The sequence below is a fragment of the Dendropsophus ebraccatus genome, chromosome 7 (genome assembly GCF_027789765.1).
Source record: "Dendropsophus ebraccatus isolate aDenEbr1 chromosome 7, aDenEbr1.pat, whole genome shotgun sequence".
In the NCBI taxonomy this organism is placed as follows: Eukaryota; Metazoa; Chordata; class Amphibia; order Anura; family Hylidae; genus Dendropsophus; species Dendropsophus ebraccatus.
The window spans coordinates 80,314,204-80,330,357 of record NC_091460.1 but is presented as its reverse complement, the minus strand read 5'-3'; the positions used below and the strand labels follow the sequence as shown (position 1 = coordinate 80,330,357).

At 46.5% G+C, this 16,154-nt stretch overlaps 1 protein-coding gene across 3 annotated transcripts in view; it reads right to left on the bottom strand.

Moving 5' to 3' along the window:
* The window catches only part of NEK1 (NIMA related kinase 1), a 130,336-nt gene extending 116,534 nt beyond the window's left edge, over positions 1-13,802 (bottom strand). For all 3 annotated transcript variants that reach the window (XR_011363948.1, XM_069977821.1, XM_069977822.1), the window contains exon 1: positions 13,564-13,802. Coding sequence is in view for 2 of the 3 variants with exons in the window: in XM_069977821.1 (XP_069833922.1) it covers positions 13,564-13,680 (117 nt within the window). In the remaining variant the exon portion in view is untranslated. The remainder of the gene's footprint in view (positions 1-13,563) is intronic.
* Between the last annotated feature and the right edge of the window lie 2,352 nt (positions 13,803-16,154).

Genomic DNA, 16,154 nt, shown 5'->3' with positions numbered 1-16,154 from the left:
TCCCCCACTAGACACCAGGGAACGGCTGCCTCCGTTAATCAGAGGCAGCTGTCAACTTTGACAGCTGCCTCCGATTACTTGAGTAGCGGGCACGGCGATCAGACCGTGCCCGCTAATAGCCGCCATCCCGGGCTACACGCAGCACCCGGGATCGCGGCAGTTCAGAGCGGGGCCGCGTGGCGACCCCGCTCTGAACACCTCCTGGGGACATATGACGTACGGGTACATCATATGTCCTTAAGAGGTTAAGGGCTGGGGTATGTAAACTTTTGATTAGGGTCATTTGGATGTTTTGGTTGTCATTATGATTTAAAAAGAGAAAACACAGTAGTTTGACAATAAATGGCATCACCCAGCAACTAACCATGAGTAGAAAAAAGTTTTTGTATCATTATTCATATTCTTTGAAAAACGGACAAGAAAGCAAGAGTTTTGCCATGTCTGTAAACTTTTGAGCACAACTGTCGATGCATCTGTTCACTGGAATACTATAAGCAATACATTCTACAGAGTAGGGCTTTATGGAAATGTGGTCATTAAAAAAAGGCTGACTTGAAGGGACTGCTGTACACCAGAATGGGCGAAGATCCAAGTATCCAGATGTGCTGAACTAACAGAGACACACTTGCATCTGTAACAGCAGAAAAATGTGGCTCCACAAAGTAAAGACTTCCAGGGGAGGAATACTTTAAGCACATTAATAATCTCAGATTATTTTGGTTAGACATGTCAAAAGTTAACGCACCAGGTCTCAGTCCTGAAACCCGCAGTAATAATGAGTTACAGGCGAAGGGAAAGGCACAGAAGCACTTCAATGTAATCTTTACAAAATGTCTAAAATTAAGAAAACTCACTGCACTGCTGTAATACAACAAAACAGAAAAGCAATAAGGAGGTCAATTTTTTTGCAAGAGCCACACAACACAATGGATGCCTAAAGTGGAGATCAGCCAGGGAGAGAGGATAGCACTGCGCTCTAATCGCTTCCTCTCAGGAAATTAGCATTTGGCTAACGGAACGTATTCATAACAGGTATGCTGCTAACAGTGCACTGACTTAGAAATCTTGTACATCAGACATAGTCACTGTGGACGCTTTAGTGCACGCTGCACCTATTTATGTATATGTATATATACCTAGGTGTTGGAAGGTGGTCATATTTAAAAGCCTTGAGGGTACGTTCACATTTACCGGATCTGCAGCTGATTTTCTGCTGCGGATCCACAGCAGATTTCACTTAAATAACTGAACACAGCATCAAATCTGCACCTTTAAATCTGCTGCGGATCCTGTAGGTGTGAACGCACCCTTAGGCTGGGTTCACACTATGTATATTTGAGGCTGTATTTGGTCCTCATGTAAGGTCCTCATAGCAACCAAAACCAGGAGTGGATTGAAAACACAGAAAGGATCTGTTCACACAATGTTGAAATTGAGTGGATGGCCGCCATATAACAGTAAATAACGGCCATTATTTCAATACCACAGCCGTTGTTTTAAAATAACAGCAAATATTTGCCATTAAATGACGGCCATCCACTCAATTACAACATTATGTGAACAGAGCCTTTCTGTGTTTTCAATCCACTCCTGGTTTTGGTTGCTATACAGCCTCACAAATACAGCCTCAAATATACATAGTGTGAACCCAGCCTAAGGCTGCGTTCACACTACGTATATTTCAGGCAGTTTATTTCAGTCAGTATTGCAACCAAAACCAGGAGTGGATTAAAAACACAGAAAGGCTCTGTTCACACAATGTTGAAATTGAGTGGATGGCCGCCATTTAATGGCAAATATTTGCTGTTATTTTAAAAAAACGGCTGTTGTATTGAAATAATGGCAGTTATTTACCGTTATATGGCGGCCATCCACTCAATTTCACCATTGTGTGAACAGATTCTGTGTTTTTAATCCACTCCTGGTTTTGGTTGCAATACCGACTGAAATATACTGACTGAAATATACGTAGTGTGAACGCAGCCCAAAAGTAGTTTCCCAGACACAGAAGAGTTGCTTATCAGGGTTTCTCCCCATTGGGTATATCTGTACACAGCTTAGTTTGTGAGTCCAACAAAGATTGTTTTTTATACATATACAATACTGAGATGTGTGTTTTTGTTATATGTCCGTTTTTCTTTTCTGTAGGTCATTTCTGAGATAGCTATACACTTCCCCTTTCATTGTGTGCCTGACCATTTTCTGGTGTCAGTCCCTCAGTTCTACATTGGCAGCCTTCTTCACTCCCCAGGAGGCCATCCAGTCTGATTACAATTCTTATAATGGAGTCTATCTGCATTGAGTCAGATCAGGTGGCTAGTTGGGAAGGGATGCACGCTGCTACGTTATAACTGAGAATTGGACAACCTGTCAAAAGTTTGAAATGACACTAACAGTTTAGGCCACCTACTATTTATTCTAAATAAAGAGCCGTATTATATGGGGAGATTATCGGAAGACCAACATTGTATTTTGCCTATTTGTTGGCCGACTGCTGGCTCTATTACAAATGCTTGTTTGGCAGCTGTCAACAACAAACAGACAAAAACTCTTTTCGCTCATCTCCCTGTGCAATTGTAGATGTGAGGCCACTGGCTGATAGCAGTAAGGGTCTGTTCAAGCAAGCCAGTAATTGTTCATGCAGCCCTTCCCGCTCACAACAATCAACCATGTAATAGGCTCTAAAAAAAACGCACCCACCTATGAGATCAGCCATCATTTTCATAAAACAGCAGAACATCTAAGATTATAAAGAAAGCAACAGATTTATCACACTACTTTAACAAATGTGTATTTGTAAAGTGTGTACTCTAAGTTTACACTGTAACAGTTTGAATAAATCAGGACTCACTGGTCCACTATTGGCCGTCTGCTATGAGGGATTGGGCTATACCTGACAGTTTAAACGCCGCACCAGCAGTCAGTATTGGGAAAAAAACAAAACAAAAACACGATATTTTAGAAAATTATTTATTTATTGAAAAAGATAGTAAGGTGCAGGAAACCAATGACAAGATATTGATGAAAATCCAAACATTACTTCATTCTATCCATCCCTGCTGAATCACTGCTTGGGGGTGGTAGCCCTGCTTCCAGCACTCCTAAGGGCTTATCAAGCAGAGGATTTCAGAATAAGGGTATGAGAAATAGGTGACAAATTGAAGAGGAATCAGCCCTTATATCAGCTTGAAATTCCTCCCATAAAATATGCAAAAGGAGAGAAAGAGTGAGAAATACAGTATATTTCAGTAGGTAGAGAAGGTCCTTTGAATCCCCGTTCACTCACCTGATTAGGTTGTGCAAGGGGGATTGGCACAACTCTACGTATAGCACACATAAATCATTCTTACCGCAGCTGGACACCGGATCATTCATACATGAAGTAGGAGCAAGCAATAAGACAAGGACAGTTCCCAATAGCACCTAGGGAACAACAAACAGATCCACCAAAAAGCGTGTAGGGCAGGTAGGCACAACAGACAGAAACAGTACATTTGTTGTTACAAAAAAATGCAATAAAACTCTTCATTATAGTAGGAGATCCGAGAGAGCAATAATTGGCAAAAACTATGTAAAGTGCTGCGGAATCTGTGTGCACTATACAAAAAAAAAAAAGCATTGTGCATAGTGCATAGTCCCCTCTACAGACAGATTACCAAAAGGTACCATGCTGACAAGGGGATTGCCAGCTACAGCACACTGTCAACAGCTCGGTAGGGCCCGGGTGCTGACAGATTCCCTTAAAGTGTAACCGTCATTTCAGGGCCATTTTTCTGAAAACATTAAATATCAACAGTACAAGCGATTTTAACCCCTTAACGACATCGGGCGTAAATTTACGCCCTGATGCCGGTAAGGACGTTCAGAGCGGAGCCGCGCGGCGACCCCGCTCTGAACCGCGGCGGTCCCGGGTGCCGCTTGTAGCCCGGGACCGTAAGTATTAGCGGGCACGGTCCGATCGCCGTGCCCGCTAATACAGTAATCAGATGCAGCTGTCAAACATGACAGCTGCATCCGATTACCGGATTCAGCCGTTCCCTGGTGTCTAGTGGCGGAGATCGCTCCCCCGGGATGTTATCCCGGAGGAGCGATCTCCGTTTCTGAAGCCGGCCGGGGACCGCTCCAAGATGGCGCCGTCCCCGGCTCGGCACCCGTTTACTTCCAGCTGCAGCAGCCGGAAGTAAAGGAGTGCCTATCTCATGGATCTCTGCTGCATATCTATGCTGCAGAGATCTCTATGAGAGATCAGAGCACTTATACTAGAAGTCCCCCAGGGGGGCTTCTAGTATAAGTGTTAAAGTAAAAAAAAAAAAGTGTTGTTAATAGTAAAAAGCCCCCTCCCCTAATAAAAGTCTGAATCACCCCCCTTTTCCCAGGTTATAAATAAAAGTAAATAAATAAATAAACAAACATGTTTGCTATCGCCCTGTGCGTAATCGCCTGAACTATTAATCACATTCCTGATCTTGCACGGTAAACGGCGTCAGCGCGAAAAAAATCCCAAAGTGCAAAATTGCGCATTTTTGGTCGCATCAAATCCAGAAAAATTGTAATAAAAAGCGATCAAAAAGTCATATATGCGCAATCAAGGTACCGATAGAAAGAACACATCATGGCGCAAAAAATGACACCTCACACAGCCCCATAGACCAAAGGATAAAAGCGCTATAAGCCTGGGAATGGAGCGATTTTAAGTGACGTATATTTGTTGACAATGGTTTAAATTTTTTACAGGCCATCCGATACAATATAAGTTATACATGTTACATATTGTTTTAATCGTAACGACTTGAGGAACATATATAACAAGTCAGTTTTACCACAGGGCGAATGGCGTAAAAACACATTTCCCCCAAATAAACAAAATGCTTTTTTTTTTTCAATTTCACCACACTTTAAATTTTTTTTTTGGTTTCGCAGTGTACTTTATGCAAAAATTCAGCCTGTCATTGCAAAGTACAATTAGTGACGCAAAAAATAAGGGCTCATGTGGGTTTCTAGGTGGAAAAATGCAAGTGCTATGGCCTTTTAAGCACAAGGAGGAAAAAACTAAAACGCAAAAAACTTAAATTACTTACGGTAATTGTTTTTCTTTGAGCCCATGACAGCACCCCTGGAGAGCGTCCATCCCCCTTCTCATGAGACAGGAAACAGCCGCCAGGCAATCAATCAATCAATCAAGCTTTAAAAGGAGCCGTATCCACCCCTTACACCAGTTCGTTCCACAAGTATCCTGGATTCTAGAAGATATAAACAGAGCTCTGCTCTCCAGCAGAGAAAAATAGCTCCCCTCAGCGGAGAGTTTACTTCCCACCTAAGACGGTAGAAGCAACTAGAAAAAAATTTTTCTACATTCATTGAGAACTGAATGAATAATCTTATCTCACATGTTTAATGATAATACAAAAAAACCCTCTAATACACCCGTGCAAAAATTCTCTCTTTTTTTTTTTTTTTTTTTTTTTTTATAAAGGGTGGGTATTTTAGAGGGGTGCTGTCATGGGCTCAAAGAAAAACAATTACCGTAAGTAATTTAAGTTTTCCCTTCTCGCCCTATGACAGCACCCCTGGAGACTAGACTAGGCTAAATTAGGGGGGGGACTACTGCCTGCAGGACTTTTCTCCCGAAAGAGAGATCCTCAGTACCTGGCAACTGTAATCTATAATGCCTGAAAAATGTGTGAGGTGAGCTCCAAGTAGCTGCTCTACATATCTGCGGGATAGATGCCGCTGCCCTCTCTGCCCAGGAAGTGGAGACTGCTCTAGTTGTATGGGCACCAAATCCTGTAGGAGGAACCATTTTAGCAGAGGTATAGGCTAGGGAAATAGCATCTTTAATCCATCTGGCTACAGTTTTCGCGGAAGCTGACTGGCCCCTATTTTTGCCTGCAAAAAGGATTAGTAATTGCTGAGACTTCCTCCATTCCTTTGTCTTTTCTAGATACCTGATAAGGCACCTTCTAACATCTAATGCATGAAATTTCCTTTCTCCATCGTTTTTAGGCTCAGGACAAAAAGATGGTAAAAACACCTCCTGAGAGCGATGAAAATCAGTCACTACTTTAGGTAAAAAAGCTGGGTCTGGTGACAGGACAACTCTATCTGAAAGAATGCTCATGTAGGGTTTATTAATGGATAAGGCTGATAGTTCCCCTACTCGTCTAGCCGTAGTAATTGCTAACAAAAAGGCCAATTTTAAGGTTAAGATCTTATCTGATAGTTCCTCTAATGGCTCAAAAGGTGATACTGACAGGGCTGTCAAAACGATGTTCAAGTCCCATGGTGGAGTCCTAGGCGTAATCGTGGGCCTAAGTCTGCCTATAGCTTTAATAAACCGCCTAATCCATGGGTGGTCTGCAATTTTGTGATCAAATAAGGCGCTAAGGGCAGATATCTGTACTTTTAATGTGCTAGGTTTTAACCCTAAGTCAAGACCCTTCTGCAGAAACTCCAGAATTTTGGGAATATCTGGGGGTATTAACACGTTTACCGGGACACCCATAAATCTACAAAAGGCTTTCCAAGTCCTCAGATATATTTGTGAAGTTACTTTCTTTCTGCTAGCCAACAAGGTATTAATAACTGAATCTGATAGACCCCGATCCAGCATCAGTCGCCTCTCAATAGCCAGGCCGTCAGATGAAGATTTTGCGATGATGGATGAAGAACCGGTCCCTGAGATAAAAGATCCGGAACCTCCGGAAGGACCCACGGCCTGGCTACCGAGAGTTTCCTGAGCCAAGAAAACCATACCCTCCTTGGCCAGAAGGGTGCCACTACTATAACTAGTGCCTTGTCTTGACGTATTTTCCTCAGCATCCTCGGAATCATCCGAATGGGAGGAAAAGCATAGAGCAGGCCCTTGCTCCAATCCTGAACAAAGGCATCCACTCCCGACGGAAGATCCCTGGGGTTGAGGGAAAAAAATCTCTCTACCCTCCTGTTGTCCCTGGTAGCGAACAGATCTATTAGAGGGACTCCCCACATGGTCGTGATCTGCTGAAATACTGCTGGACTGAGAACCCACTCCCCCTGGTTGAGTGATACTCTGCTCAGGAAGTCGGCCGTTATGTTGTCCGTTCCTTTGAGATGAAGGGCCGATATGGAAGCTACATGACTCTCTATCAGCCTGAAGATGAAATGGGATACTCTCATCAGCTGAGCTGACCTGGTTCCCCCTTGATGGTTCAGGTATGCCACTACTGTAGAGTTGTCTGTTAGAATGCGGACATGTTTGTTCGTGATCATGTGGAGACAACGTGATAGAGTGTAAAGGACTGCCCTTAATTCCCTGAGATTCTGAGGGTCCTGACACTCCGAGCTGTTCCATTTCCCCTGTAGGAGTAGGGATTCTGCATGAGCCCCCCACCCTGTGGGGCTGGCGTCTGTCGTGATCTGAAATATATCTTTTTTCTCCCAGGGAATGCCTACCGTCAGGTTTTTTCGCGTCACCCACCACTGTAGGGACCTTAGTACTGGGGGGGATAGTGCAAAAGTCTTGTCCAGCGACTCTCTCTGTCTGTCCCAGGTGTCTAAAATCTGTGCCTGTAGAGTCCGAGAATGGTACTGTGCCCAAGCTACTGCTGGAATGGCTGACGTCATGAGTCCCAGGACTGACATGGCCTGTCTTAGGGAACAGGAACCCCGGGTTAAAAGATCTTTTACTCTTGTTATGATCAGGTCCACTTTTTGGGGAGGAAGGAAAGAACGTTGAACCAAAGAATCTAGCCTTATCCCCAAAAAGGAGCAAATCTGGTTTGGGCGCAGGCAGGACTTCTCCAGATTTACCTCCAGACCTAGTCGGGAGAAGATGTTCTGGACTGACAGGCAATGCTGGGAGACTACCTTCTCTGATGGTCCTACTATCAGAAAGTCGTCTAAGTATGGTATTATGACAATGTCCTGTTCCCTGACATGAGCCATGACTTCCGCTATCAGCTTTGTAAATACTCTGGGTGCTTGGCACAAACCGAAGGGGAGAGCTTTGTATTGATAATGGTGAATCCCCCCTTCCATGCGAATTGCCACTCTCAACAGATTCTGGTGGTCCGGGTGAATGGGGAGATGGTAATATGCATCTCGAAGGTCCAGAGTGCACATGTAGCAATTCTGCGACAGGTTCAGGATGGCCGACTGAATAGTCTCCATCCTGAATTTCTCGTAGCAGAGGTGCCGGTTCAGGTCCTTCAGGTTTATAATTGTGCGAAACGCGCCATTGGGTTTCCTTACCAGGAACAGGGTTGAGTAAAACCCCGACCCCCGTTCCGAACTGGGAACCCGAACCAGCACCTCTTTCTGGAGAAGAGAAAGGACTTCTGATTCTAAAGCTGTCTGTTTCTCTGGATGTCGGCTTAAATCTGTTATAATAAAACGATGACCTGGGGGAGACAGAATTTTTAGTTTTAATCCATGCTTTATTGACTCCTTCACCCATTTGCTTGAGGTTATCAACTCCCATTGCCGAGAGAATCGCCTCAGGCGTCCCCCCACAGGCCCCCTGGCGTCATTTTTTATCATCTTTCTTGGAGGTGTTAATTTTGGAGAACAAATAACCCCTCCCTTTACCAGGGGCTTTCCAATTTCTCTGCTTTGGGTAAGATGTTTGAGCCCCCCCCCTTCCCTTGCCATGAAAGGGCCTCTTGGGGGGAGGAGGAACCGAGGGGAACTTTCGTTTACGGTCCGAGGCTTTCTCTAATATAGAATCCAGCGCCGGACCAAACAACAATTCTCCTTGGCATGGAAGGGCACACAATTTAGATTTAGAGGTAGCTTCCCCCTTCCAATCTTTTACCCAAATAGCTCTACGAGCTGAGTTGGAGACCGCTGTAGCTCTCGCGGCTAATCTAAGGGTATCTGCCGAGGCGTCAGTCATGAAATCGACTGCTCCAAAAATAGTTGGGAAGGCTTTAAGAAGATCTTCCCTGGGTGTACCCTCTCTGATATTGGACTCTAATTCCTCTAACCAGAGCTTTACGGATCTACCAACTGAAGTACTGGCTACCATGGGCTTAAATATAGCTGCAGCCGCCTCCCAATCTTTCCTAAGAAAACTATCTGCCCTCCTATCCATGGGATCCTTCAATGTGCCCGTATCTTCAAAAGGCAGAGCCCCTTGATTTCTTGTTATCTTAGAAACCGGAGGGTCAATCATAGGGGCTCTATCCCATCTATCCGTCTCGGTTTCGTCAAAGGGATATTTGCGCTTCATAGCCCTTGGAACAAAAAACTTCTTATCTGGTTTTTTCCATTCTCTTTCAATAAGATCTTTCATAGTCTGATGTATTGGAAAAACTTTCTTCCTCCTAGGAGCCAGACTTTCAAACATCTTATCTTGGATAGATAAAGTCTCTTTAGATTCCTCCAAATTCATTGTGGCTCTAACCGCCTTAACTAGGGATTCTACTTTTTCTACAGGAAATAACGGTTTGCCTGATAATTCATCTGATGAATTATCTGATGATCCCTGACATTCCCCCTCTTCCTCTGGATCAGATTCCAGCGTAATAACGGGACTAGAAGAGTGGGATACAGACAATTCGGTTCTGGATGTAGAGGCTGAAGAAGCCGAGGTAGAGGCTGTGGTAGAGGCAGCTGACCTCTCCTTGGGTATAGCTTTTGTAACTTCATCTCTAATCAAACCCTTAATGCTTTTCATAAAGGAAGGAGACTCTTCTTCCATAACTTTAGAAAGACACACATTGCATAGGGATTTAGAATAAGAGGAATGTAGTTTCTTATGACACATCAGACATTCCTTTCTACTTTTTCCTTTCTTAGAAGAATCCTCTGCCTGGGATTCCTGTGTCTCAGTGTGTTCAGCTTCTTCCTCCATGATGAAGCTGAAGAAGCTGTAGCCGCAGTAGTGGGAAGCACCTCCACCTGCTAGTATGCTGGTCCAGAAGCTGGCTGGGTTCCTGTTCCGATTAGCACACACTTGACAAGCCACACTCCCGCCTAAATTCGTAGAGGAGGACCGCCCCCCTCTCCCTCTCACCAATCGGTGGCGAGCTGCCGAACACTGCCGACAGCGGACCGCCCCTCCGAGCCCCTGATAGCGCCCCTGCTTCAGGTGGGTGACTTGATCCTCCCTCCAAGCCCCGGAGCCCCCTGCGCAGCCCTGCCCCCGTCCCCGCCGGCGCCCGTAGTACGCACGGCGCGAACCGGAAGTCCCTGCGCACCTAGGGCGCCCACCGGAAGTAGGCCGCATCACATGGCCTCGTGACGTCACCACGCCGACGCGGGCACGCACGTACGTACGTACGCCCGCGTCCGCCGGAAGACGCCGCTGCCATGAACGACCGGATCCTTCCTGCAGGTCCGGGACCCGGCGAAAAAGGAACTCACCCTGGCCGGAGGTAGAGGGGAACCCAAGCAAACCGGAGGGGAACCAGGAGGACCGCAGACTGACCAGGTGGCTCTTTTCTGGTAAGAGACTTACACCGGTAGGGTAACCCGGGCTATCAATCTTTAGGAACCGGGCGCCCACAGCTTCACTTGATCCTGGCGACTTCTGGGAAGGTGCAGAGGAGCTGCACCCTCCACTATCCTTCTTCTCAGAAGACAGGAAACAGAACTGGTGTAAGGGGTGGATACGGCTCCTTTTAAAGCTTGATTGATTGATTGATTGATTGCCTGGCGGCTGTTTCCTGTCTCATGAGAAGGGGGATGGACGCTCTCCAGGGGTGCTGTCATAGGGCGAGAAGGGAAATTTAAATTGGCTCCGTCCTTAAGGGGTTAAGAAACTCTGTAATAGGTTTTATGTACTAAAAGGGTATATTCACACGGACGGGCTCGCAGCGAGATTCTCGCTGCGAGCCCGGCAGGTCCTGTCAGTTCCCATAAACTATATACTTGCTGCGGTCTAAACGACCGCAGCGAGTATGTAATTATACCGCGCTTAACCCCGTCTACTCCCGCCGGCTCCCCCGCTGTAAGCAGCATACATTACCTGTCCTTGCTGCACGGGTCCGGCGTCCTGCTCTCCCGCACGGCCAATCAGTGGCTGCGGCTGGGCAACACACTAATTGGCCGGACGGGAGAGCAGGACGCCGGACCCGTGCAGCAAGGACAGGTAATGTATGCTGCTTACAGCGGGGGAGCCGGCGGGAGTAGAAGGGGTTAAGGGCGGTATAATTACATACTCGCTGCGGTCGTTTAGACCGCAGCAAGTATGTAGTGTATGGGAACTGCCAGGACCTGCCGGGCTCGTCCGTGTGAATATACCCAAAGAGTTTCCTTCTGTACTGAAAAAGCAATCTCCCAGCCTCCCCCCTCACTGCAAAAGAAGCAGGATTTCTGTCTCCATTATGTGGCTATGGAGAGGGGAGGGGCTGTTAGGAGTGACTGAGCACTGAGCCGTCCTGCACAGCACAACACCCTGCAATCTTCTCTCAGTAAGTTCATAGATAAGCACTGACCTTTCTGACCCCTGAATCCAGCGTTTTAGGTGCCCAGAGAGTCTACAAACAGCTGACCTTCATGTCACCTCTTCCTGCTCCCTTATCTCCCTCAGCCCCTTCCCCCTTCATAGGCTTAAGGCCCTATTCCACCAACAGATCTGACGACAGATTATCTGCCAAAGATTTGAAGCCAAACCCAGGAGTGGATTTGAAAAGAGGAAAAATCCAGTCTTTCCTTTATGACCTGTTCTCTGTTTATAGTCTGTTCCTGGGTTTGGCTTCAAATCTTTGGCAGATAATCTGTTGTCAGATCTGTTGGTGGAATAGGGCCTTTACAATGGAGAGAGCAGAGCCCGTCTTCACTGGCTTCTCTGTAATGAAGACGTGTTTGCCTGATAATGCACAGATAAGAAGTCAGGGGGGAGGCTGGGAGATTGCTTCTTGAGTACAGAAGGAGGCTTTTTTGGCTGATGAAACCTATTACAGAGTTTCTTAAAATCGCTTATACTACAGATTTCTGCAATAAAAAAACATGACAGTAACGCTTTAAGCTTTTTTTGCAATTTGTGCTACAGTGGCCCTTTAGTGGGATCACACCATATTCACTAACCTTTCTTTTAACACGTATCAATGAGTCTTATCAATGTTGCTGGTTGACCAGTTGTTCTTCCTTATGCTGTGTTTACACAGAGCGATAATTCGCCAAACAATCATTTATTGATTTTGAAGCAACTTGGTTTTTATAACGATCAGAGCATTTAGACGAATAAATTGTTAGAAAAATCGTAAGAAAATTTGTAAGAAAAATCGTTAATGCGATCGTTTTTAAGATCTCTTAAGCCCATCTTTTACATAGTGTGAATCTTTGAAAGACTGTTTACATGAAACGATCTGAGAATTTTTAGCGAACGATGATTTGAGAACATGTTGAAAGACCAAAATGAACGATTTTTCGCTCATTGCTTGATCGTTTGCTGTGTTTACACGGAACGATTATCGCTCAAATGCGATTGTTCTTGCAAAATTTCGAATGATGATCATTCCGTGTAAACGCAGCATTAGACTACTAAATGACACAGCTAGGGTGGTTTGTTACCAGCACCATGTGGAGGTTTAAAAAATTAATCCAGAGCCAAGTGCATTATGCTGGTACCACCCCACTTCCTGTCCCTGGAACACATCAGCACTGCACTGCACATGGCAAGTCTTCTAGGACTCACACCACACATCATCTGATCACCTACTGTCTAATTCATGATCAGAATGTCTGTCAAGAACTGCAATACAATAGCACATCAGGAATAACCCCCTCTCAGAAACAATCTGTCCGATACTGTATACAGGGAGACAACATGGCGTATATGCAGAGGGACAGCAACATGTCTCATACATAGAGAGGAGCACCAATATATATTAATTAGCCTTTTACCCACCACCTGTATATCTGTGCACTGGCTAGGGCGGGGTTGCAAAGATGGGGGGGTTTTGATGGCGGCAGCCGCGGGGGGGATTCCAATTCGCACCTCTGCCCAGGGGCCCATAATGTGTTAGGACAGCCCTGCCACAGCCGACCGGTCCCTGCTGCTCCCCACATCCTCTTATGTCACAACCAAGTAGGGAATAGCCACTGTTGTGACTCATAGAGAGGGTGACAACCAGGGGAATCCCTATCTATGATGTCCATATCCTCCAACATGTACATAGGATATCCTCATTAATAGAAGCAAGAAGGAAAATTCTTTGGTTATACCGTAAATGACAGTATTACTATTCTAACATTTTCTATCCTTATTGGTTACGGTAGGTTTGTATACTACCATATAACAGACTGACGCTTCTTAGATCCTAGTCACAGCTCACGTTCCTAAGAGGCGGTGGTTACCATCTAAGATGTCATTCATCTGACACCACCCCTAAGAAGCTGGCTGACAACCACACCATACATGACTGTGACCACAAGGTGCAGCCATGAGATACCAGAGAGCCGCCTCCAGCTAGATATGAGAGAACACACCCAGGGCACTTACCCCAGAAGCATCACGTACAGCACATTACTGGAGCTATAGCAATAGTGTTCATATGGCTGTAACCGTGTGCTATACGGACTGATGGCTCAGGGCGACATGTCCTTATAGCACTGCATCACACCGCGGCCGGCACCCACCTTGGAGATGCTGATCTCCTTGATGACATACTGCTTTCCATCTTCCTTGGATTTCACCAGGATCGCCTTACCGAAGGAGCCCTCGCCGATCTTGCTCACTCTCGCGTACTTGTTCATGGTGTCCTGTCTCTACGGCATGACGGTCCGGGACGGGCTGGGCGCAGTTGTGCGTAGGGTACAGGAATGCAGCGCACACGATCGCCGGCCCGAGCTCTAATGTTAGCGGTTGCTGGGCAGCGAGAAGACAGCGTGCGTCGCACAGATGACGTCACTGCTAGCGCGGCGCCGCCCGACCCTCCTTCTAGTGTCTGCTCGCTGTATAGGGCTTACCGCGGAGGCCATGTCTGTTACTGGCAATAGTAATGTCGCCCACAGAATTGACTGATTATAACTTGTCATGGCTACCAGGCCGCGTTTTTTTTGGTATTATTGGTCTATGAGGTCCAGAGTCTAACGTTTTTTTTTGTATGTTGTATCGGGCCCAGACATCATAGTGAGTCACCAGGCTTCCCTGAGCTGCTGGAAGGCAAGCCTGCCCAATTCTGCAGTGAAAGGAGGGATTCCTGGTGATACATGGAGGATACTACCTGCTGGGGGCCTAATTACTGCATGAGTGCACAGAGGGACGTAACTACAATCTAGGGGCATAGAGGACATCATATTACTATATGCATGCACTAAAGGGACCTAACTACTATTATGGGGCACAGTGGGACCTAACTATTATAGTTGGGATCAGAGTACGCCTAACTACTACATGGGGGTGCAGAGGGGCCTAACTACTATATCTACTATAGGAGGGCACAGAGGATGCCTAATACTGTATGTGCTGGAGCAGGGAACAAAATATAGTTTTCTGGCAGATTCTGCACAGAAGAGTTTTGGCCTGTCATCAGAGAAAACAATGCTTGTGAGTAACTGGATAACAGTGCAGTGCCATCATTTCTATGGCATACAAAGTTTATGTAAACCTGCTATATACTATTATATGGTCAGTCACTGTATGGGAGATAGTGGTCGTAGCATAGTATAGGATTGTATTCAGTAACAGTATGGTGGTAATCAGGGGCGGTCTTGGCACTTCTGGGGCCCCAAGCGAAGTCATGTCTGGGGCACCCCCATGCCCCCCCCCCCTCGACATGCGCTGCCCCCCCCCCCCCAGTAGTCCTCTTATAGCCCTCCTACCACCATACAGAGATTACATATCACCTCAAAACTGCTCTGAACAAAACAGGAAGATATTACCAATGATGCCATAACATAATACTGCCACACCATGACCCCTATCACTACAGACCCTATAACAGAGTGCAGTTACATCCAGTGACTTACAGGAGGCGTCTTCTCTGATCAGCGTCTTTTACTTCTTTTTCTTTCTCTCTCCATCCAGCGTGGGCCACCTTGAAGTCTTCTCCCGGCTGGTAATCTTCCCTCCAGAATCTGTCAAAGAAATATTTTAGGCTCCAACACATACAGTAGTTAGGTCCCCTCTACGTCTATATAGTAGTTACGCCCCTCTGTGCCCCCACAGATTAAAGGTGTACCTGTGGTCCCACTTAATAATTAGGTATGTTCTGTGCCCCAGTATAGTAATAAGGCATATAGGCACTTCTGTGTAGTCCCAATGTAATAAAGACCGCTGTGTGCTGCCCCCAGTTATATAGACCCCTTGTGCGCTTCCGACAGTAGTAAATACCACTTGTGTGCGGCCCCCAGTAGTATATACCTCTTGTGTGCTGTCCCCAGTGGTATATAGACCCCCCTGTGTGCTCCCCCAGTTATATATAGACCTGTGTGATCCCCCAGTTATACATAGCCCCCCTGTGTGCTCCCCCAGTATACTATATAGACCCCCTGTGTGCTACCCCAGTATACTATATAGACCCCCTGTGTGCTGCTCCCAGTCGTATATACCCCGTGTGCTCCCCCCAGTTGTATATACCCCCTGTGTGCTCCCCCCAGTTGTATATACCCACTGTGGGCTCCCCCACTAGTATATAGCCCCCCGTGTGCTGCCCCCAGTTGTATATACCCCCTGTGTGCTGCCCCCAGTTTTATATACCCCCTGTGTGCTCCCCAACTTGTATATAGCCTCCCTGTGAGCTCCCCCACTTGTATATAGCCCCCCTGTGTGCTCCCCCCTTATATAGCCCCCCTGTGAGCTCCCCCACTTGTATATAGCCCCCTGTGAGCTCCCCCACTTGTATATAGCCCCCTGTGTGCTCCCGTTTTTATAGCCCCCCTGTGCGCTCCCCCCGTTTATATAGCCCCCAGTGCGCTCCCCCACTTTTATAGAGCCCCCCTGTGTGCTCCCCTGTTTATATAGCCCCCCTGTGCGCTCCCCCATTTATATAGACCCCCACTGTGTGCTCCCCCCCCCCTTTATATAGCCCTCCTGTGCGCGCCCCCATTTATATAGCCCCCCTGTGCGCTCCCCCCGTTTATATAGCCCCCCTGTGCGCTCCCCCCGTTTATATAGCCCCCCTGTGCGCTCCCCCCATTTATATAGCCCCCCTGTGCGCTCCTCCCGTTTTATATAGGCCCCCACTGTGTGCTCTACCTCCTATATAGTATATAACACAAAAAAAACA